This window comes from Podarcis muralis, chromosome 13 (genome assembly GCF_964188315.1).
Source record: "Podarcis muralis chromosome 13, rPodMur119.hap1.1, whole genome shotgun sequence".
Taxonomy (NCBI): Eukaryota; Metazoa; Chordata; class Lepidosauria; order Squamata; family Lacertidae; genus Podarcis; species Podarcis muralis.
Genome location: NC_135667.1, coordinates 16,788,509 through 16,813,215, shown reverse-complemented (window position 1 = coordinate 16,813,215; position 24,707 = coordinate 16,788,509). Strand labels below are relative to the sequence as shown.

At 47.2% G+C, this 24,707-nt stretch overlaps 1 protein-coding gene across 1 annotated transcript; it reads left to right on the top strand.

The window, feature by feature from the left end:
* Positions 1–2,177: 2,177 nt before the first annotated feature.
* On the top strand, positions 2,178–23,528 carry SEZ6L2 (seizure related 6 homolog like 2). The gene is made up of 18 exons (XM_028702283.2): positions 2,178–3,183; positions 7,068–7,295; positions 7,821–8,138; positions 8,261–8,394; positions 8,937–9,129; positions 11,208–11,393; positions 12,272–12,443; positions 12,888–13,051; positions 14,136–14,330; positions 16,020–16,158; positions 17,368–17,564; positions 18,396–18,590; positions 19,748–19,939; positions 20,170–20,361; positions 20,493–20,531; positions 20,655–20,772; positions 21,098–21,200; positions 23,014–23,528. The coding sequence occupies exons 1-18, from the start codon at positions 3,111–3,113 to the stop codon at positions 23,041–23,043; spliced, it is 2,868 nt and encodes a 955-aa protein (XP_028558116.1). The 5' UTR covers positions 2,178–3,110; the 3' UTR covers positions 23,044–23,528.
* The last annotated feature ends 1,179 nt before the right edge of the window (positions 23,529–24,707 follow it).

The following is a 24,707-nucleotide window of genomic DNA, read 5'->3' as shown; positions in this document are numbered from 1 at the left end:
GAAACGGAAGTTCAAGCCCTAAGCAATTTATGTGTACTTACCTTTATCAATGCCCACCATTCAGTTTACAGTAAACCTGACCTGATGGAGAGAAACGGATGCCATTTCCTGATTCAGCAGTGCAAAAATACCCTAAATCAGTTGTAGAAATCTAGACAACATTCAAAAAGTAAAAAATTGTTGCCCAGTGTAATCACCACCCCTCTAGAAATCATTTTAAATATTTATTTCTTCATTTCTGTTGCCAGTTGGAGTAAGCAGTATTGCACTAGATGGGCAAATTGTTTTGATATAAAGCATTTTTCTATGCTCAACATTTGTTTGCAAAGGACTGGGGTGAGTGTGTGGGGGTATGTGTTTAGGATGCACACTCACTTCTTGGTCCTCAGAACTGCCCCACATGATGAATAGAGAACCTGCCCTATAATATTAATATTCATGCTCTATTAGCACTATAAATATGCATGGCACTCTTACAAACTACAGGAATGCTGGTCCCTGCCCCGCAAAGCTTATGGTCTAAAATTTGACAACCAGGGCAGGGGCAAGACAAGAAAGATGGCGATAAAGGCAAAGAATATGTGTTCAGTTCCGTTACGCATGTTTTGGGTTCGTTTCAGAAGCCTAGGACTCACTCATCACTCCCTTTGGGTTGCATAGGGCAGGTGCAAGGGTGGTTGTGACGGACAACATGTTTTTCAAATAAGCTTGTGTGTCATGGCTGATTTTCTCATTGAGAAATCCAAGGGTGATCCAGAACACAGCTTGAAAACTAGCAGAAGAAGACCCTTGGCTTATTTCCTGCTGTCCAGCCCCCTCTCATATTGCAACCAAGCCCTGAAACTGAACATCCGTCATCCTTGGTATTGCCCTTAGCAACTTCCCTACCAGTCTCTGGTACCTATCTTAGCAACTGCCTGGCAACTACAGTGCCTCCCTTAGCAACCGCTCTCCCACTGCAACTCCCATAGCAACCATTGTGAGGGAAGATTAAGTTGAAGCAGCCAAGGAAGGGAGATTCCCCTCCTTTCTGCTGTTCCCCCCAACAGCCACCCCACCCTATTCGAATGTCTCTCCATCCCACATAACTCCTCTTGGCCCCCACATTCATTCATTTCAGGAACTTCCACACACCCACCTTGATTCTCTCTCTCTCTCTCTCTCTCCCCCCCCCCACAGTCTGTGATGAAAGGGGGCAGGGTTGTTGTTGTTGCTGCTGCTGCTGCTTTTGCCTTGCTGAAGAGGTTTATGGGAGCGATATATTTGATGGCAGAGGTTGTTGGGAGGGGTACCCAGATATGGGTACAGGAGCTTGCAAATTAAGCAACATCTAATTTTGGGAGAAAGGAAGGTAAAATGAGCAACTTACTAAAGGACAGGGATTAACTGTAACCCCCTGCCCCCAATAATTATGGAACATTGCAAAAAAAGGAAAGGAAATAAAGGCAACATTGCTGAATACAGAATGATGAGGTATATAAGAATTTGAGGACAATTAACGACATTTGTGAGAAAACTGAGGCCTGTAGTTTGCAAAAACCCATAGAGAGCTAGGATGCTGAAGGTGGCATAAAATACAGAGAAACTGATGTACTAAATACTGTAGATGCAAATCCAATGTCTCTGCCTGGATACCTGAGTTGAATTTGCAAGAACTGCATAAAAGCTGCTCTTCTTTTGCAAAATGGACTAAGCTACTTAGGCACCTTGTTGTGGTACGTTTTAAAGTGCTACCACCTGCATCTCTCAAAAGGAAGTACAGTATCTAAATGTGACCCATGTTTAGTGGACAGCCATATAATAGTCAACATGGGTTGTTGTTGTTTTCTTCTTCTAAAATTCCAGCCCACTGCTTATTAAAGAAGCATAGTTTTGCCTTTGCATTTTCCCCCTCCCATGTATTTATTTTCAGTCTCAAAGAAAAAGAGATCTGCTTATCTGTAGGTATTATTTTGCAGATCCAAAGGCTGCATTTTAGTTAAGGCCTCAGTGCTGCTTGCCAACAAACATTGCATTGTCTTCATATTATTATTATTTTTTAAAAAGGACAGGTAGTTATTTTTCCTTCATTGCATTTGTAAGTCATTTACCTATACTATATAGGCACCTTCTGGGGTGGGAGTGGAAGATCTAGATTCCACATTCTGCAAAAGGCTACCCTAGGACCCAGAATAATCTGTAGCTACCGGCTGCATTTCTGTTGCAAATGCACAGGCTGCCATCCATTGCGTTTCATTCTCAAGGACAGAGAGAGCTAGAAACAGAGAGAGAGAGAGCGCTACTTGATTTGCCAAACGAATTGATAGGCACCCAAGGTTTTACTATTTTTTTTTAAAGGGCAGATTACTGCATCCATCTGATCTCTCTTTTTTGGCAACTGAATCTGAATTGCTTTGGCAAGATTGGGAGGGGAGGGGGAACAATGTGCCACGGGTAATAAATGTAAAGTCTCTGAAATGACAGGAATCTATATGTGACTTTTCAGATAGGTGTGTAGGTGGGCTTGTTCACAGCTTTTGCTGAAGGGTTTATAAGGTGTCATATGGGTTTGTGGAAAGACAGGAGGATCCACTTCATTCATCCTGCCAAGAAACCAGGGAGCCAGTGCCTTTTCATATGCAAAGAAATGCTTCTCTGCATCCTGCATTTTCTGTGTTAAAAGTGGGCTTAGGTAACTGCTATATTCTGTGGGCAAAAACCATAAGAGAGACAGAGGGAGGCATTATTTGCCAAAGAGGCCTGGAACTGAAAATGAAAAGGTGTTACACTGCTTCACCTTTAAAGTATGTATGTATATTTATCTAAAGGAAGGTATCTATATGATTTATCTGTTTTTTTAAAAAAATAAGTGTTGTACGCTTTCAAAAGAACAACCAATGAGCAGCAGAAATATTTCAGAAATAGCCAACTATTTCTGAAACACAAATCCTAGATTGCTTTTGGAAGGGAGAGAAAAAAGAGGAAGGAAGAAAATAACACAGGAATAGCCATTGCAAGGGAATCTACTGCATTTTCATTTGCTAAGCAGGCTCCTGGCTCCACGGCTCCCTTGCCTGGTAGGAGAAGGAAATAGCTAGACTAGGTATTCTGCAGGTCTGAAGAAATCCAAAATGGGCTGTTCGGAAAAAGCAGCGTCCAAAATGCTGTTCCTTCTGCTGCTGAGCTCTGTGCCTCTTCTACAAGGTAAGGGGGCTGGCTTTGTCGGGAGAGGGGTTTGGGGGTGTGTGTACCAAAACGGAATGGGCTTGTTGCATTTTGACAGTGTTTTGTACCAAAGGAAAGGGGATTGAAAACGCATTCTCATCTCCCCCCCCCCAGGGTGCAAATGGCAGGTGGGTATGTTGTGAACGCGGTGTTGCAGGCATATGAGCAATATTTCCAAACGCACCTTAAAAAAACCAACCTGAAATATTTTTCTGCCTTGCATGGAAACACATGGATATTAAAACAGCTTTGGGTATGAGATTGTGATGGGAGGGTACACGAAGGCTGCCAGGGTTATTATAAGCGCTTGCAAAATGAAACGAGGGATGGAAAAATTGTTGCACAGAGCTGGGAGGTTCTGTGCCTCCTTGCAAAAAAAGAAAGGGGAAAAGGGGGTGATCCTCTTTGGGGTTTGTAGAGGTGGAATACAGAGATCTGAGGAGTAGCATGCATCAGTAGCAAACGAATGATAATCAAGGGTGTCCTGGGGGGAATGGACAGGGAAATATTCTGTTTAAAAAGATTACAAAATATAGTACAAAGGGGTCCATAAACTGCCTTTGCTTTTGATTATTAGTATGCCTCCGCAACATTGTAAAGGGGAGCACGGGCTTCAAGGCAACCAATTATTAATAACGGGGGAGGGGTGTCAGGTTGTCGCAGAACATTGCAAGTGAAGCAGAAATCTGGGGCTGACCCTTGATTGATACGAGTGCAGACAGGACATTTGGGGTTGGGAGTTGAGTTGAATTTTGAAACGTGGAGGTCAAAGAACTGGGGTACAAATAGATGCCGATGTGTGTAAGAAAAAGAAAGAAAGTGGGGTGTTACATACAACACTGCAAAGAAAAACAGATTCAGGATTCCTGCATTGCTAAAAGGAGACATGCTTTTTCATGCAACGTAGAAACAAAACAGGTTTACAAGGTCCCTCTTAATAAAAATGGATCTCTTCGCAAAATCAGAAAAGGGGTGCCCAAACATAAGGATTGTGTTTCTTTTTCATTGTCATTCAGTTCTGGGATGTACAGCATGCAGGGTTGTGTAAAGGGCTGAAGAGATTTGGGGAACTGTGGCATCATGGAAAGGGGGGGGGGGGCAGGCTGGCTTGGGCAATGCATTTCCAAACAGGATCAGCGATCATGCAGCTTTGCAATGCAGTTAAGGTGGGGGAAAACCTCAGTGTTGCTGGATTTATGTGGGGTGCTCAGCTGGGGTAGCAGGCTGCTCCGTTTTCAAGGCCTTAAAGTACCATGGCAGCAAGAAAACTAGATGTGGGAGGGCAGAAGGGTTGTGAGGTAGAATGGTGAAAGATGAGGCTAGGCCCAGGACTCCATGAAGGTTGGGGTTATTACTGATGCACTGCAGGAACTAAGGATTTGGGAAGCATAGATTTTTTCCATTTGGGTGTGGAGACTAGATGTTTATCTGGATTCCAGCTAACTGTGTTCCTTCCTATACTATCTTGAAATCACAGGTGTCGCCCACCTTCGCTGATTTTGGTTTTTTTTTAATGGCAGGGGGAGGTTATATGTGAGCAATCACTCACTTAGGAGATGCTGAGTGTGTGATGTGCCACCAAATTAATGTGGCCTTCCACAGAAGGTTATCTTTTCCTGCCTAACAATCGTTCTCTTCCCACCCCAGAGGCAGCTGCTCTTTGATTTTTGACATCTGTCTCGTTGAGGGGGTGGCTGGCTGGCTAGGAGTGGCTGACGGATCCCTAAATGGGATGGGCCTTCCCACACCGTTGGGGTCTCTCTGCCACTTTACTGTGGGGTGGCGAATGGCTGGGCCCACAAGGCCTGCCAGGCAGCTGGCCTTCTTAATGGAGCGAGTTCAGAGCAATTAATGGCTCGCCAGCAGCTGCCAGGATCTCACATGCTGTCAGACGCCTACGGCGGCGGCGGCTGTCACTGCCGAACTTGTCACATCAAGGCAGCAAGAGTGATGTGCGGGGCTCATCATTCAAGGCCCTTCAGCCCGTGATCCGCAAACCCCCCTGCTATCCCATCCCTGAGCTGCCTCTTAGAGCCTGCCAACCACCTTTCAATCAGCGCCCTGCGTCCTAGCCTACAGGCTCTTTCCCCTTCTATTTTCCTAGCACCAAGGCCAAACTTAATGTGTAAAATATGGAGCTAAATGACGCAGCCTTCTGCAGTAAAATGGGAGGAGGGAGGCAGACAGGCAAGCATTCACAAGAGCACTTAACACACATTAGTTACCTCCCAGTTTGCATTTTAGCTACCGCTTCACTGTCACAAGATCATGTCTCTCCAATTCGCTTGCCTTCTTATCACACTTCAGCTGCGCAGTTTGCCGACAGTGCCACTTTATCCCAGATAAATTACTCTACCTTAAACACACACTGATCACCCATTTTGTTCGCAAGGCCTAACTTCTAAATGAACGGCCTCTTCGTCCTTTTTTAACCAGTGTGTTCATCCAACCAGCATTGATAAAAACAATGAGTTATTCCAATAGGAGTTCATTCAGTAGTTTTAGACCCTCTAAATGGTTATGAGAACACCCCTGCTTGCATCTGCAAATGGGCACATAGGATTATAGAAACAGACTGAATCAGCGAGGGGGAAATATCTCATTTTTACCACACTTAAAGAAAAGTGTAGTTTGGGCTGCAGCCCTAGAACACTTTTCTAGTTTAGTGAGTAAGCCCCCTTGAACTGTATGTTAATGACCGCACAAAACAATTCTTTTTGTCTGGATTAATTAACAGCTGAGAAAGCAAGATAACCAGGGTGGGTGGGGAGGCAGGACTAAGAAATATTTCCACTTTCTTTTAATGGGCCAGCATCAAATTCTTAGCGTGCTCTCATACAGAACAAAGGCTTCAGAAGTCTTTCCAGGATGAGGGGGCAGTGTGAAGACCCCTAGGTGCCTGTATCAAACACAGATGCATGGGAAGTCTGAGAACTGGAATTTATTTCCGTTTGGGGCAATAAGCAGGCATGCGGCCCAGTGCTCCAGTTAGGGATGGGAAGTTTGTGTGGAGGGACCCTTCGCAGTCTATAAGAAACACCTCTGTTTTAGCCAAAGCATCACCCTCCTGTAGCTTTCTAAAAAAAAACCCAAAAGAGGTCTACACGAATGCTAAGAGGACTAGGGGTACATCTTCTCCCTCAAGTTAAAGCACAGAGGTGGCCAAATGTTATAACAGATGTGGTGGAGCAATGGAAGTGGTGGCCAATGTTGTGCATGCCTTTCCCCCTACCGCCAAGCCAAGGCCATATTTCAGGGATGGACAGTTGACCTATGGGTGGGAGTGGCTGGGCTTCCATCACCACCGGTCAGTGGCCAAGTGACTTATTCCTCCTCAGCCGACCTTATGCCCACTCAGAACCACCTCTTCCTCCTTCCTAGACAAGGACAAGGGGCATGACTTTGGACAGAGGCGGATTGTCAGGCCTAAGTCCGTGCTGCCACAAGGCCTGCAGCCATTTCCATATCCCACCAGGCAGGCCTTGCTGAAATTATGAAGCCTCGTTTCAGTCAAGTATTGCCAAGTCCAGTATGTGGCCAGGCCACACTGCTTCCTACTCAGGGTAGACCCACTGAAACGAAGGAACCTAAGTTGGTCATGTCTACTAACGTCAATGGGTCTACTCTTAGGAGGACTGGCATTGGCTGCAACCCACTATGCAGGGCACATGGACCTGGTAGGGTTAGTTTTGGTCTGTGCTGAGGGACGTAAGGAGGACACTGCAAGATCTGGATTGTGGTGGGCGGAGATGTTGAGGCCTGTATTGTTTGTTGACTTCTTCGTTTATTGCATGTCCTCCCCAGTCTTCTTCTGGGGAAGCTCAAAAGCTGATAGGTTTCCATTCACCCTTCCTTCGCTGCAGGCCTGCCCCTCTGGGAAAATGACGATGTGGTCCCGGCTACCCCCTCCCCACAATTGGAGGCCCTGGCATCGGAGGCCATGGGTGGACCCAAGGAGGAGGAACTGGGGGTCTCGGCTGAGGTCAGGGGGTCCTCACCCCCCAGCCCCGAAGGCCTCTCTGAGTTGCTGCAGGGGGCACTGCTGAGGAAGGAGTTTCTGGGGGGCGAGTTGATGGAGGAGCCCATCCCTGGTGAGAAAAATAAATAAATAAACTGGAGGAGGGTGGGAGAGGAAGGGGGAGGTCGTGGCGCCCTCTTTGGCTGAAGTAAATGAGGTGGCTTGTGTGGGAAAGTGTGGCTGGAGGACTATGGATAAAGTAGGTTGGATTATTAACTGGAATAAACATTCCAGTTTGGTAAATATTGGTAATAAATACAGTGGCAGCTGGTCCATTGGGGCGCTGGGGCACAGACCCACGAACCTCAGCCTTCTTACTTAACAACCAGTCAAGGCTGTGCCTGTCATTTGCTCTAGCGCCACCTACTGCTGTCCTCCCAGCCTTCCGCCCTACCAGTCCCATTGAGTACCAGCCACCAACTATTTCTAATAGATAGCCATTGGTTTACTGCCAGAAAAGCGGTATGCATTTTGCAGAGTGGCTATTGGAAGGGTGTGGTGGGGGGGCTCCAAATGTACATGTTTCCCTGTCATCCGTTCTGATTTCCCTTGCCCTGTTCTTTCCTTCTCTCCCACCATTGCCATCGTGGTGTCCTAGGAGGTAGCCCTTCCACGCTGCCCCCATTCCACCCTCCTGTCCAGCACTTGGATGGTGGGATGGTCCCCGAAGCCTCTGAAGCTGCAGCCACGGGTCCTTCCCCGTTGACCACTGCTGCACCGCCCACTGGCTTCCTCCTTACGACCCCTCCGGCCTCCACAGCAGCTGCGCCCCCCCGCCTTCCACCTCCACCTGATGAGACCGGGTCTGCCGGCCAACACATCTCGGCCACCACCACGGCCTTCATCCCCGAAGGCGACGAGGAGACCACCACCACACTTATCACGACGACAACCATCACGACGGTGCACACGCCAGGTGAGGGGTGAGGATGTGGGGTGTGGACAGATTCCAGAGTTGGTGGACTTGCTTTAAAGTGTGCTTCCTTAAGGCAGTGCAAAGCCATTTTGATTTTCCTTGTTTGTGTCTTCCTTCCCAAGTACTGTGCAACAACAACATCACTGACGTGGAAGGCTACGTGGAATCTCCAGACTACGCAGGCGCTACTTTCTATGGGGGCCTGGATTGCACCTACACAATCTCTGTTTATATGGGCTACGGGATAGAAGTGCAGGTAAGCTACAAGAGAAAGTGCTAGTCTGAAAGCTGAAAGATACTCGCTGTTCGTTGTTCTAAGTGTTTTTTAAAAGAGGATGAGAAGGTAGCATAAAACTTGGCCTTTTCTGGTTCCCTTTGGTTCTTGTCCTTCAGATTTGTCTCATTTTTCTGTCTGCAAGACAAAAAGAAAAATCTGCTTGCTTGCTGCCAACTGCTTCTAGATGTTGGAGAATTGAAAATACCTTCTCTCAATGTATGGATGCTGGCTGTGACTGAAATTTATTTGCTCCCTTCAGAGAAATAACAGCATCTTGCGTTACAGTCTTTCTCACAAATAGGTTTACATTTTGCATCCCCAGTCAAAATTCTCAGGTCTTAGAGGAAAATAATGGTGTTCTTAATTTTTAATTCTCAGACAAAAAGTCGTGGGTGTGTTTGGAGGGCGGGTAAGCTTAGACGTGTCCTTGTAAATCATTTGTTCTGGGTTTCGGTCCAAGAGAGGGAAAGCTCTTTTTTCTTCCATTCTTTGTCCTGACTTTGTCCACCTTCCACCCCCAGGTGCAGAGTCTGAATCTATCCAAGGAGGATTCGCTGACCGTAGAGGGCCTGGGAGGGGAGAAGCCTGTTGTCTTGGCCAATGAGTCCCTGATGGTTGAGGGGCAGGTGATCCGCAGCCCAACCAATCAGGTGTTGATCCACTTTCAGAGCTACCACACCACCACCCCTGGAATCTTCAAATTTCACTACCAAGGTAAGAAATGGACATTTCAGTCACCCCTTAAAATATGTGAAGGGGCAATTTACCAACCACGTTTAAAGTAAGTGGTTTTTAACACTTTAAAAACAGGCCAGTGGTTTTGTGAAGTTTTGAAGGGACTTGTTTGGACCAGGCTATAGGCTATAAGATGTGCCACCCTGACCTTCTTTAGGAGGAAGAGCAGGATATAAATCAAATAAATCATAAAATCAGACCTTTTGGGAACCAATCCTTAGTTGGAGTAACTGATCTTATGATGTGATGATTATTTATATGCAGCATGACAACAATTGTGATTGCGGTAGATCTGTTTGTCTAAATGCAGGGCTCTCCAAATTGCATGTAAATCCTGTTTGCTTAAAGTCACATATAAGGTGAGATGCAGGTCTCATTTTTAGATCAAAAGGTACATGTGGGCTTAGCCATTTGCTTCTGATAGTGAAAGTTCTGGTAGTAGAATTGAGAGAAAGGTTCTTAGGGGGTGAAGCTACTACAGACAGTAACCGGTGGACGCAATATAATCGAGGCAAAGTGTAGAATATCATTAGTCCATGACAATGAAGAAGAATGTGAAAATGTGGTATTTAACTATGCTGTTAAGCCTAAGTTGACTAAGAGTGACTAAGAATGATGACAAAAAAATAGTAGACTTTTGTTGGGTTGGGAAACCATGACTTGAATACTGGGAGAGTGAAGCACACCGCTCTACAGAGATATCTCATTTATAAATATGATGCAAGAGCACATTTAGATGTAATCCATTTGTTACATGATTTGTTTTTGTTATTAGTATGGGATTTTTAATGTCTGTGTACAGTGAAATGTTCACAACAACAACAACAAGTGAGGGGGCAGACTCAGGTTTAAACAAATGGGTCTGCTGCCATTTGGGTCTAGCTTGAGCCACGTTATTAACCGATCTAAGAGTCACAGAAGCAGGGTCAGGGTGCTCTGCAAGACCTGAGAGAAATCCCAGAGATGGTACACGGTCCTAGCTTGTGAGTTCGAGATTGAGGAGCCAAGAACAGAAGGAGGATCTCTGGGACTTGGGCAACAACTTGGAGAGGACCTAAACTGTTTTATTTGGGCTGCCTCTGTAGATGCCTGAAACAAAGGCCCTCATACTTAAAGTGGCACATTTCCCCCCTGGCAGAAATGTTGTGGTTCATCATGTGATCAACATCATCTCTTTCCTTTACGTTGCAATATGGCCTGACAATCCAAGAAACCTGGACCAGTGATTTGGATTGGAGCTTAAGGTTTACCAGTTGCTGGAAACCACGGGAGGCAAGAGTGCTGTTGTGATCAGGTCCTTGTGAGACTAGGATGCTGGAATAGGCGACTGGCCGGATCCTGCATGGCTCCTCTTGCATTCTTATTATGCCTGCCAGTTACAAATCCTTGGTTCCATTATTTAGCTTCTCCACCAACAGACGGGGCTGCAGACTTTTATCTTTCTTCAGCTGCTGTCCTTTATGTTACCATATTGTTGTTCTTTTGACAAAGTTTCAGCCATGTTTTGGGCTGAAGGACTGATGTTTCTTGTTTCCCTAACTAAGAATCAGTGCCCTCCCACCACACACTCATCTATGGAAGTAGAGGCTTGGGAGCTTGTGAAAAACAAGCAAATTTCAGCTTTTGTTTTATAAAGCTAAGTTTCCAGCCCTCATGTTTATGGAAAGAAACTTGAAAATGTGTTGGCAGAAAGGGTTACAAGCAAGGAGTCCAGAGTATAGCCAAATGGGTTGGGTTTTTTTTAACCCTCTCTATTTTCTAATGCTTATATTAAAAATTTTCAACTGACCGCCAAGCGGCATACAATTCCACAATAAAAACATTATAGCAAAAAGTGAAATGTGCTGATCAGCTGTCATCCAACATCTTCCCCCTTTAGAAAAAAACTATATGCAAATTCAGCCTTGATTTTGATGGAAGTCATTAAATCAGTCGCTGAATGCTTCAAATTTCCTCCTCCTCGATCCTTCCCATTTCTCATTCTCTTGGCCTTGGGCCATGTGCTTCTTTCTGACACCGCATTCCTTCGCTGCCCCCACCCTGCCCCCCAATTCTAGCTTTCCTCCTGAGCTGCGGCTTTCCCAGCCGACCTGAGAATGGCGATGTCATGGTGACTGACCTCCACCCAGGTGGTTCTGCCACTTTCAAGTGCGAGTCAGGCTTCCACCTGCGAGGGGAAGAAACGCTCATCTGCCTCAACGTCAGCCGCCCTCGCTGGAGCGGCACGAGCCCTGCGTGTGTGGGTGAGTGAGTGGCCAAAGCAATGTGGGGTTGTGGCTCATTTGGCTAGAACATAGTGCTGAAATTGCCAAGGGTTGCGGGTTTGATCCCCGTATGGGCCAGCTGCATATTCCTTCATTGCATGGGGTTGGATGAGATGATCCTCTGGGTCCCTTACAACTCTATGATTCTAAAATGGAACAGGGTAGCCTTGGGGAAAGGCAGAAGAGGGGTAGACCGCTGACCAAAGAAAGGTCTTTTGGTCCGTCGTTCAGCCCGGACACCGAGGTCCTCCTCTGAGGGTCTTCTGCTGGTTCCCTCACTGTGAGAGTGAAGTTACAGGGAACCAGGCAGAGGGCCTTCTTGGCAGTGTTGCCCACCTTGTGGGAACATCCTCCCATCAGATGTCAAGGAAATAAACAACTATCTGACTTTTAGAAGACATCTGAAGGCAGCCCTCTTTAGGGAAGTTTTTAACATTTGATCTTTTATCGCTGTTGTTGTTGTTGTTGTTGTTATTATTATTATTATTATTATTATTATTATTATTATTATTCCGGGAGCCGCCCAGAGTGGCTGGGGAAACCCAGTCAGATGGGCGAGGTATAAATAATAAAAATATTATTATTATTATTATTTATTTATTATACATTGGCCAAGCAGGTTAGAGTGTGACACTCCTTCTTGTGTTTTGTAATTCATAACACAGAGAAGGACCTTGTGACTGTTTAATAGGGGTTTATAAAAGGGTAAGTGGTGCCGAGAGGATGTAAATAGAAAAGATTCTTTCTTTCGCAAAACAATGGAAGTCAAGGTTGTTCAGTGAGTTGATCATTAGTTTTTGGGATATATAACACTGCTATTACTAATATAGCAATATCTGGCCTTTGTCCCCCGCTAGCTTCCTGTGGAGGGACAGTCCACAATGCCACTCGTGGGCGCATCGTGGCTCCGGAGGCTCCAGGAGGGCCTCATGGCCGGAACCTCACCTGCCGCTGGTTGGTGGAGGCGCCCGAAGGCCAGAGGCTTCACCTGCACTTTGAGAGAGTGGCCCTGGACGAAGACAACGACAAGTGAGGAAATATAGACGCACAGGCGCTGCAGGAGAAGGAGATGAGGGTGGCGGAGAGGTAGAAAAGCCGACAGGGAGCAGAGAGGAAGTATTTGCAGCTGGAGGGGAGAACGGGGCAGAGGAAAGAAAGGACAAGAAGTGGTTGAGGGGAGGCATGAGAAGATGATGGCGAGGAAAGGAGACCTCAAGGGAAGGAAATGTGGGAACAGGGAGAGCAGGAGAAGGTAAGCACATCAGAGAAGATGTTGGTTCAACTAATTAAGGGGAGCTGGATGGAAGCAGTCAAGATCTCTAGGGCTTGTGGGGGGGAAGCAGTGGGAGACAGAGGTTTGGAGCAGTCCTCTTAAGTTAGATTGAAGCTCTCAGGAGGTTTGAGGTGAAAGAATACAGTGCTTTGAGGAGGAGCAGGCCCAGTCACGCAGGGTTTTTTCCCCCTTCTCCCCAGACTGATGATCCGCAGTGGGAGCAGCGCCTTTTCCCCGATCATCTACGACTCGGATATGGATGATGTCCCAGAACGGGGGTTGCTGAGCGATGCCCAGTCTCTCATTGTGGAGCTCACCAGTGAGGGCCCGGCCACGCCTCTCATCCTTAGCCTGCGCTATGAAGGTGAGAGCAAAGACCTCCCCACTTAGGTGCCCTCAGAAATGGCAGCAGCAGGCCTCTGGTACTGGTTGCTTCTGATTTGTAATTCTGGGTGACCAATTAAATCAGGGTAAGTATGATCAAGTGTACGTATTCATCACCATAGAAACTATTGTCTTGGAGCAAATCCAGAATATTGCGTTTAGTGGACTCATATGGTAAAGGTAAAGGACTCCTGACAGTTAAGTCCAGTTGCGAACTCTCACTTTACTGACCGAGGGAGCCGACCTTTGTCCGCAGACAGTTTTTCCGGGTCATGTGGTCAGCATGACTAATCTGCTTCTGGCGAAACCAGAGCAGCGCACGGAAACGCTGTTTACCTTCCCTCTGGAGCGGTACCTATTTATCTACTTGCACTTTGACGTGCTTTCAAACTGCTGGGTTGGCAGGAGCTTGGACCAAGCAATGGGAGCTCACCCCGTCGCGGGGATTTGAACCACTGACCTTCCGATCAGAAAGCCCTAGGCTCAGTGGTTTAGACCACAGCGCCGCCCGTTTCCCTACGGCGCCACCCGCGTCCCTCATATAATCCTATTAATACACATTATATTAGAATTTTGGAGAATGGCTTAATCTGCAAATGGCAACAGGTTCCTAACATTTGAAGGTTGTCTTAGTAAGTCCAATTATGATTTAACTTTTTGGGTATAAGTGTGGCACTGCAGCAAAGTATTGCAGACTGAAGTACTTCTGCTCAGGGCTGCAAAAACTCCATTCTTTCCCACCTGTTTTGCCTTTCCCCCCCTCAACTGTGAGTCAGCATTTCATTCTCACTGAACGTGCTCAGTCCTCATTAGGCTATTTTGTTTGGGGTTGTTGTTGTTCTTCTTCTTCCCATTTTCTGGCAACTAGAATCATTTGGCGCTGGTACGGCTGAATGTCACACACTGATTTGGACTAAGCACCACCAAGGCCTTTGCCTGCAGATTCCTAGTCAGCAATGGACTACTGCCATCTACTGGCTAGTACTGATACAGCAAAGGGAGGGGCCAGAAATTGGTGTTTACCTGGGAAGCTTTCCTGACTCTCTTGCTCCTCCTCCTGGCAGCTTTTGATGAAGACCGTTGTTATGAACCATTCCTGGCACATGGAAATTTCAGCACATCAGACCCACTGTATCGCATGGGGACTGTGGTGGAATTTGCCTGCAGTGCCGGATACATGCTTGAACAGGGGCCTTCTGCCATCGAGTGCATTGATTCAAGAGACCCCCGCTGGAATGAGAGCGAGCCCACCTGCAAAGGTAATCTCTCAGCCTACTCAGCCGTGCCGTTTGACGCCAACGCTTTCCATTTCGTTCTTGAATTTCTTGATAACTCTGCCTTATGAATGTGTACAAGTGATCAGCGATGTAGTGCATCAAGATTCATTTTTCTGTGGTGCTTATCAGTTCACATAACTGCTTAGGGAGATGGGCAAGACAAAAGGGGGCGGGTTGAGAATGAGTGGAAGGAGATTTAAGTCACGAGAGATTGTGCTGGTGGCACCAGGAAAAGAAAAAAGCAATTCTGGGAGGACAGAAGGGGCAAAGTCTATTTATAGGTGAGTGAGTTGGGTCCAACATGTTAAGATCTCTGAAAGAAAAAAAATAACAGTATTTGTTAATAATGGGTCCATAAATCAGGAGGGGGTCTCCTTGCTGGGATGGGGGGGCCTGCTTGCCCTTGGTGTAGCTCTTGTCTTTATGAAGTCTGAAAACCAAAAGGAAAAATGGCAGTCTCCTAAGGTTTTGATGCCACTCCACAAGCAAGGCAGGTAATTTGGAACCCCACTGTTGAAGAAGGATTTAGACAGAGAAAATTTCTCCTCAGACTGAAGCCCCCTATTCTACAGGTTGGTCCAGGAAAACGTAATACATTTTCAAGTTAACGAGTGTATTTAGTGCTAATCCTACAGGCACCTACCTGTCCGCAGGCACCATTGGAATGAATGGGTCTTGCTTCCAAGTAAACACATTTTTTTAAAAATTATTTTTTAGTGAATTTTATAAACAAAAATTTGACAAAACATCCATCTTGCATATAATATATAAAGACTCCTTGGCCATCTTGGCCTGAGACTTCCCCCCTCCTCAGCTAATGGTTTTCCTAATTATGCTCTGATATTGCATTTTGTTGTTGTTGTTATTATTATTATTATTATTACCCTTAAATCCAAATCTTAAATACAACATTTAAACATCATATTGATAATAATTGATATCTCTAACCTTACAAAACTTCTTGTAGCCCTACTAACGATGTCAATTGTTTACAATTGTCTGTCAAATACAATGTGAATTTATTCCAGTCTTTCAAAAAGGTCTGGTCCTGCTGGTTCCGAATTTTCCCAGTTAGTTTCGCCAACTCGGCAGAGTCCATTCACTTCATCTGCCACCCTTCTTTTGTCTTCCTGTTTCCATTTTTGGGCCAGTAATCTTCCTGCTGCAGTTGTTGCATACAAAAACAATGTTTTATCTTGCTTATGTATTTCTCTACCTACAATACCCAATAGGAAGGCTTCTGGTTTCTTTATAAATGTATATTTCAACATTTTTTAAAAGTTCATTATGTATCATTTCCCAGAAAGCCTTCACTTTCTTACAAACCCACCGCATATGGTAGAAGGTACCCTCTTTTTCTTTACATTATTGTAAAATTATTTAGGGTAATTTCAATTCGCAGAGTAGCCTTTTAGTTTTGCACAGCTGGTTGGTGTTTCGGCCTACAACATGACACTTCATAATAACCTTCAGGTCTCTTTCATATGCTTGCAGTGTCAGAAGTGGTGTAGAGTCACAGTCTTCAGGGCAGTGAGGTCTGGGGCCTGGGTTTATCTTCCCACAATTCCACAGAAGGATCTAGTTTAAAACTGGCTTGGGTTGGCAGTGCCGATGCACCTTCTGGTTCAACATGTGGCCTCTCCCTGACTGTTGTGTTATTTCCCCCTCCAGCCTTATGTGGGGGGGAGCTCTCTGAGTCAACAGGCGTCGTCCTTTCCCCCGATTGGCCCCAGTCCTATGGGAAAGGCCAGGACTGCGTCTGGGGCATCCGGGTTCAAGAGGAGAAGCGAGTGCTGCTGGACATCGAGATGTAGGTTCCACCTTCCGCCGTCACCATCAGCACCACCACCACCCCTTTTGGGGGGCGGATCCTCACGATTCAGGCATCGACATCCCACATTGTCCTCACATGGTCTTCCGAAACCACCATCCATCATTGATTGTTCAAGTCATTCATCTCACCCATTTAATATGGTAAGGTCCTTGCATAAGATTTTGAGATGTCTCATCTGACAAAATAGGACGCCTTTTGTGACACAGGCAGTGCCTGATCAAACCAGACTCTGTGGCAAGTTCTTGGTATTTTTAGGAGCAAATTTCTACATTTTAGGAGGAGGATGTTGAAGGGAAGTGGTGTTCTTAATCATCAACACAAGCAGGATAATTATTTAAAACAATAACTATGCTGCTGCTCCTGGTGATTTTATTTTTGCCACTGGCACTGTACTAGGACTTGACGGGAAATGGCAATGACAAGGTCTTTCCCCCATGAAGTTTGCTATCGTGATTAAGATATAGAGGAGTAAAGTGATGAGAGAAAATAATTGCTTGGTTTAAATGTTGCAAAAAAGGAAGGTTATTTATTTATAATTCCATTTTTAATCCTATCTTTCTCCCCAAACCCACATAAAAATCTGGAGGCCTGAGAAAATGGATCAAACCTCACACCAAGCAGAAAACAACAGCAACCCCTATATATGCAGTTACAAGTCACATAGCGATGAAATAACTGTGTACACTCATTCTTTTTTAAAAAAAAACAACAACAACCCCAACAACCTCACAATAGTTTGAACACTGTCTCTGAACAGGAAGAAACCACAGTGAAGTAATATTTTATATTAAAAAAGAATAGCTGTCTGCATGGCTGAATTCTGCTATCCATTAGCCTGATGGCTGCCACACTGCTTTTGCAAATGCACTCTCAAGTACTCACTTTGAGGTGACCTGATTGAGCATCTCCGCATTGTAAAACATGTCCCTGTTTCTGCATGCTAAAAACAAACTTCCTTTAAAGAACCTCACTTTCCTTAATGGTCCTAGAAAGCCTGTGGTTCTCTAACCATCCATTCATCCATTTCTTCACCTGTCTATGCATCCTTCCATTAGTCTGGAAGAGAGAAATGTTGGAGCAGGTTAAGCGACCTAATCCTGCCACTTGGCTCTTCCTCTTTCCTTTTTAACAATGGTTCCTGTTTGTGTGTCTCTCTTCCCCTCCACCCCCCAATTCTCTTTCTAGCCTCAACATCCGCAAATCCGATGTGCTGACCATCTTTGACGGTGGGGACCTGACAGCCCGGATCCTCGGCCAGTACTTGGGTCCCCACCCCCGCTTCAGCCTCTACTCTTCGGGCCCAGCTGTCACCCTCCAGTTTCAGTCGGATCCTGGGGACCCCCTTTTTGGCCTCAGCCAGGGATTCCTGGTGCGGTACAAGGGTATGAGAAAGAAGCCCTGAGCGATGGGCGGGAAATGATGGAAACGCCATAGAGAACAAACGTATTTCGGACACATCCTGCAAATACAGTCTATCAGGCCAGACCCCAAAGTTGTTTGGAAACATCATAGGGGATCAGGGCAGGGTGGTGTGGGGAGGATGTTCTCATATGCTCTGCTTGTCTGAGATTCCCCACTGGAAAAGAAAGGAAGGCTGAAAGAGCAGGCTGGGAGGAGGGAAAAGAAAAGCACAGGGAAGAAGAAGGGACCATTCTTACCCGTTTTTAGTTTTGGGGAGAGAGAGATTGGGAAAACATGGTTATCCCACTGCTGACACCCAATCCTGCTTCCATTCCAGCCTGGATTGCTACAGAGATTTTAAATACCCAGTGTAGGTTCAAATTTTGTTATCTTGACAGTGTTATTGCAGGGGTCTTTTCCTGTGAGACAATCATTAACCAGAAGAACAAGATATTCTATAATGTTTCCTTCTCTCTCTCTCTCTCTCTCACTCACTCACACACACACACACACACACACACCTTGCTGTCCCTATCAAGTCATTCTATTTGTCCATGGAACAATGGACTTTACTCACCAGACAGAAAGCCCCATAGTGTTGTGTGCAGAATCCCTGATTTGGGATTTCCCTTCAGCTTGTTGCCATCTCACTGTTATCCTAGGAGAGTTGTTTGGGAGGACGGGCCTGTAGGACTCCCCGCATACCACGGGAAATTGGGAGAAGGAGAAGCATAGGTGGCGGTGGTGGGGAACGTGGCCTGAGGGAATCCAATCCAGTCCCTAACTCCTTCCTCTCCTCCCTGCTCTGGCAGAGGTTCCACGAAACGACACTTGCCCCGAGCTGCCCGAGGTGGAGTTTGGCTGGCGCACAGCTTCTCACGCTGCTGTCATCCGCGGCACAGTGGTGACGTACCAATGCGAGCCAGGCTATGACATAGTGGGATCCGACATCCTCACCTGCCAATGGGACCTGTCGTGGAGCAACAGCCCTCCCACTTGCCAGAAGAGTAAGTCTTCCTAGGGCCAGCAGTGGGGTGGTTTTCCCCCCGAGGAAAGGCATCCTTTTTTCTTTTACCTCCCGGACTCAGAATATACCAGCAGGGACCTGGGTAGCAGGAGGGTGAAGAAAGAGGGTAAGCAAAACCTGCTGGAGGGAGAGCCGTTGTGGTGCAAAAAACATTGCGTTCCGAGGGATGGAAATTGGGTCCCTACTAGGAGTCATGAAGCAGCCATGGACTACTGAAAGCCTTGCTCAAGATCCATGTTTTGTTTCTGAGCTTTCAAACAGACAGAGCCTATACAGCAAAGGTGGGAAACCTCCAAGGCCCAACAGGCTTCCTCATTTGACCCGCAAGGCTGTTTTGGGCAAGCCATGCTAAATCTGCCACCTCTCTGGTCGCTGGGAGCCTCTCAAGCTTAAAGTAGGATTGGATTCCCAAGCATCAGCTGATAAGGCAGCCCTGCTCACTTTGGCAAGGAAGTTTGCTGCCGTGCTAAGCAGGATTGACCTCCCAACGCATTGGCTGATGCAAGGAGAGGCCAAGCCTGCTGGATTCAGACGCTCAAGAGCTCCCTGCAGGGAACTCTCTCACTCAGCAGAATGGAAACCCCTGCGTCCATGCAGGGTCTGCCCTCTGCTTTGTTTTAGCTGCAGTTTCGGTGCAACTTCCTTTCTGAACCAGGAAGGGGTTTGTGCTGAATCTTGGCTGTTAGGAACTTCAGATCACCTTGCAGGCAGCATTGCTTTTTAATGGGTTTGCACTGAAACATCTGCTATTCCCCTTTGTTTGAACCGTGCCATGCTTCCACCAAATGATGTCATATGTGATGTCAGGTGATTGGCATTTGGGCAGCTCCACTCACCTATCAGATTTGCAGAGTTCCTGATAAACATCTGGCCTGTGGAGCCAGAAAGGTTCTCCATTGCTGCCATGCAGGATTTTGACAGCAACGCAAAGAAGTAGAAACTTGTTTCACTTACGAATGGAAGATAAGAGGCTGTTGGGCAGCCCCAGACCCCATGTCCCATGTCCGCACCGTATGAGGAAGAATATTAGTTCCCACATTGTGAGGCATAGCACCCTCAACAGGGAAGGAAGGGGAGATCCACAGGGCCCACTTCTCAAACCCGTTTCCCTTCCTCTCCCTCTGCTTCTTCCCAAAGTTGTGAACTGCGCTGACCCTGGGGAGATCAGCAACGGCAAGCGCAGCGTCTCAGACCAACGTTTCTCCATTGGCTCCCACGTCCAATATTTCTGCCATGAGGGCTACGTGGTGGAAGGGAGCAGCACGCTGACCTGCTACAACCGGGACACGGGCACCCCCAAGTGGAGCGACCGGGTGCCCAAATGCGTCTGTGAGTAAAGAAGTGGGGGTCCTACTGAGAAGGGAAGAAGCTGTGTTGGCAGAGCTGGCAGGGGAAAACCCGTTCTGGGCAAGGGAACCCCTGGAGCCCAGAAGGGAAGATTACAGGGCTGCGGGAGGTTGAGCAGGGGAAGAGAACCATAGCTGCTGCATCAGGATTTTTAAGGGAACGTGTGCAGGATGGCCAGTTTGGAACCGAAGGCCTCTCGGTCTCTCTTGCAGTGAAATACGAGCCCTGCCTGAACCCTGGCGTCCCAGAGAACGGGTACCAAACGCTTTACAAGCACCACTACCAGGCGGGAGAATCCCTGCGCTTTTTCTGCTACGAAGGCTTTGAGCTCATTGGCGAAGTGACGATCACCTGCATACCTGGCCACCCATCCCAGTGGACCAGCCAGCCTCCTTTGTGCAAAGGTATGGCGTTCTCCCTGCTCCAGTCGCCGCCGCATGTGGCCTGCCCACTCCCCATCCCTCCCACCCCCCTCTGTCGTGATTGCCTCTTGCTGCTCTCTAAACGCCCCCCTTGGTCTCTTTCCCTCCCCCAGTGGCCTATGAGGAGTTACTGGATGGCCGGAAGCTAGAAGGTGAGGATGGGATTGTGATGGGGAGCTTGGGAGGGGAGGGCCGGAGAAGGAGGTGGGTGAATTTGCCACTGGGTCTGCTGCTGAGGTCACTCGCACGCTCCGTTCGCGCCTTTTGTTTTGCAGTCACCCAAACGACAGATCCTTCCCACCAGATGGAAGGTGGCAACATCGCCCTGGCCATCTTCCTGCCCATCCTCCTCGTTATCCTACTGATTGGTGGCATCTATGTCTACTATACCAAGTGAGCTGAGCCTCCACAGATCTTGGGGGGCAGAGGGTGGAGTTGGGCCTTGGCCAATGGGTGGGCAAGGGCCGAGTGGCGTTGGATGTAATAGGTTGTGATGGAGCAACTTGCCCCTTCCCGACGGAGGCAGAAGGCTGTGGCTCTTCGGTGCTGTGAGAATCTTAAGTTGGAATGGAGAGGTATTGTGTGACGTCACTGCTGGATATTGAGGGTGCTCAGCCCCCTTCTTAAAAACTGGGGGGGGGGGGGAGGTGCCGGGGTCCCGGCAGCCCGACTGGCTTGCTTTGTTCTATCTTCTCCTCCTCCTTTCCCCCACCCCCAGGTTCCAAGGAAAGACCCTTTTTGGCTTCTCCTTCTCCAGCTCCCACAGCTACAGCCCCATCACTGTGGAGTCTGACTTCAACAACCCTCTCTACGAAGCTGGGGTGAGATGCTCTTTGTCCTGCGACCGGTGGGGGAATGGGGAAGAAGGTTGCTAAATGGGACGTGAATGTCTGTGAAAACACCACTTTTTTTTAATCATTTTTGAAAATAATACTACGTGGTAGAAGTAGTATAGCAGTATTTCTTAAAATTATATACTGCCTTTCATCTGAAGATCTCAGGGTGGTCCACAAGACAAAAATACAGGATAAAAACACAAAATAAATAGTTAGAGCAGAACAAAACCATAACCACCACCCCTTCCCACAAACACATTTAAAAGGGCATTAATCAGGCAAAGGCCTGGTTGGATAGGAATGTTTTTGCCCCGCATCTGCCTGGCGTGCTCTGGTCCATGGAGTCACGAAGAGTCGGACACGACTAAACAACAACAACAAAGATGTGTAATGAAGGTGCCAGGTGAACCTCCCTGGGGAGAGCATTCCACAAATGTGGAGCCACTGCAGAAAAGGCCTGTCACGCTTTACTGTAAGGGTGAGGAATGTTTTTCAGCCCAAGGACCACATTCCCTTCCAGGGACCACAGGCTAATAGTGGATGTGGCCAGAGACAGAAGTGGCCAGAGCAATCGAGGGCCAGTTGGAGAGACTTGGAGGGCCACATTTGGACCTTGGTTCTCTATCTCAGCTCCGCATGGTGTGTGTTTTAAAATAAATATCAGGGAAATTGGAATTCAATACATCTTACAGCAGTTTCTGGGGCATGAGAAGCTCCAGGCGCTGCATTGTTGTTTTGTTTCCTTAGGGGTGATTTTTAAAAAAAATATTCTGAAAAATCACCGATTTTGTAAAATTTCTGTTACGCTCTGCATGTGTAAGTGGAGGCTGATCTGCTACCCCACATCCAATCCCCAGAGAGAGAGACTATCCACGACTCTCTTTTGTCTTCGGAGGCTATAAACCAGGATATGAGCACGCTGAGCAACAAACTAGGATGCCAGAAAAATCACTCTGTAGCTTTTGAAAGCTAATGTTCTTTAACAGGGATGGGAAATATTTTTCTTCCCTTCTGGGGAAGCCAGTCTTCTTAGGGGCCGCATGCCAGAAGTGGGAGGGCCAGGGGCACAATTGGCAGAGCAAGAAATGGGAGTTTTACCTTTCTGCAGTAGACTAGCCTCTTCCCACCCGCACAGCCTTCTCTGTCCTCAGGGCAAGAAAGAAAGCCTTAGCAGAGTTCAAGGGCACATTTCAGCGCAAGATGTAGCAGCAGCCACAAATGTGGATGGCTTAAAAAGAGTATTAAACTAATTCAGGGAGGACGAGGCTGCCTGTGGCTATTAGCCAGCAGGGTTATGTTCCCCCTTTGGAGGCTGTATCAAGGGAGGAGAGTGCTGTTGCGTTCTGGTCCTGCTTCCATGGGTATCTGGATGGCCACTGGCTGAACAGGAAGCTGGGCTAAGATGATCCAGCAGCACTCTGCTTATATTCTGATGCTTTTCCAAACACAGTAGTTCTGGTTGGGGCTGGGGGTGCTCCCATTGCACGTTCAGTTTCTAGAGGAGGAATTTTCCTAAGGATCAAAGCAGAGGAAGAAAAGCCCCAGTCACCCCAATAATTATCAACCCCACAAACTGATGCTAGTTGACACATTTTACATCATGCATGGTCGAGTTCTGAGCGATGCCTTGGACTAAAAGGGGCTTCCCAGAAGCGTTTTGTAAATCAACCGGCATTAACTTCCTAGCTGCCAAATTCCTCTGATGTTTGGGGTGGTTCGGGACGAGGAGAGCGTTGGCAAAACTCCAGCCGGATTCTAACGCGCCCTTTCCCTCCTCTCAACTTCTCTCCGCTGGCAGGACACCAGAGAATACGAAGTTTCCATCTAGAAGATGTCAGAGGATTCGCGTTCTTCCCCCCCAACCTGAGCGGGTTTGAGGAGCAGCGACTGAGAACGATTCCTATTTAAGGAGGGAATAGTGGAAGGTGGTTTCGGGGGAGTTTAGGGGAAACGGCCGGGAAGAGGGGGAGCTTCTCCTCTCTGCCCCACAGATTCACCTTCCTCCCTTCCTCCCCATGTTGCTGCCTCACTGTCCACTCTCCCAGCTTTGGACGCCGTCCACTCCCCCCCCCCCACTCCTTGTAAATACCCTCTTCAATGTGCCAAACGCGTTTCACACACAGACAACACACACACGCACACAGGTTTTTTTTCCTGCTTTACCTGTTTCTTTACTTCTCTGTTTATTTGTTTGTTTGTTTACTAACTCACTTCCCTCCCCTCCCCGCCTGTTGTTTATTATTTCCTTAGTGGTTGAGAAAGGAGGGGTTGCGCCTCATCCCTTTCTTCCCTTGTCTTGTCCCCCACGTCTTTTCTAAGGAGGTGGATATCAGTTTTAGGTGCTGCCATTAAAACAACAACACACACTTTGGAAAGTAGATTGTACAGTAACATCACTCGAAACCAGCATTTTGTGGCGCTTGTAGGAGACCTTGCCGTAAGCAAGCTGTACTTGGTGCCAAAGGGAATGGCATAAAACAGTAGAATAACACAACGGAAAACTGATAGATGCTGTAAATCTGAGGTGGTGGCTAACCTTTTTTTTTTCTCTTGGCTGCTCCTCCGCTGATCCATGCAGATTATCTGAGGACGGAGGGATGGGGGAGGCTATTGCTCCCTCCCTACTCATCAAATGATCAATCTGGTGACCTGGGAGGGGGGCAATTGGCATCCCCATTGGGGGCTGGGCTGGGCAGAGAGATGGAAAGCTCTCTGCCCAGCCCAGCGCCATAGCTACTTAATCCCACAGCTGCCAAAAATCAGTGGGGTCTTGGAGGGCAAGAAAAAAATGGAGGAGCCACATCAGGCTCCTGGGCCCTGGGGTTAGCCACCCCTGCTAAATGAAGAAACCCTAATTCTAAACACTTTACATGGGAGTGAGTCCTGTTGAGTTCAGCAGAACGTACTTCTGCTGTGTTCTTGTGCAACTGAGAAAAACCATTTACATCCCCTGAAATAAAACCAACACCTCCTGTCATTTAAGAGGGGGAAGAGCAGGGTCACAGAACATTGTGCTTCTACCTGACCATACCATAGCATAGATGGGTTTTGCAAAGGCCCCACCTGGTGAACTGAGGCGGCCCTACGAGAGAAACCAGCAACGGGTTCGTAGAGATATTAAGGTGACACACTCTGCTTAGATGGCACCTTTGTAATTAAGCGGTATATTGAGGGGGCTCTTGGTAGATTCTGCAAAAAGAAGGCACTGTTAATAGCAGCTTTATAGTGCAACTCTTGCGTATGTTTACTTGGCATGAAATCCTGCTGCATTCAGTGGGGCTTCCTACTAAGGGCTTTCTGATTACATCTTGCCATTCTTCCTCTAATCCAAGAAAAACCACCCCCTGCCCCCTGTCGAAAAGGTCCTGCAAAATACAGATCCCACTATAAGATGCTTGCTTAAGAAATTTTGGCATGGTGAGGTGGCTCGGCCTCAGGCAGCAACTTCTCAGTCATTTCGTTTGTTATCACATTGGAGAGGGAATCGTTTTT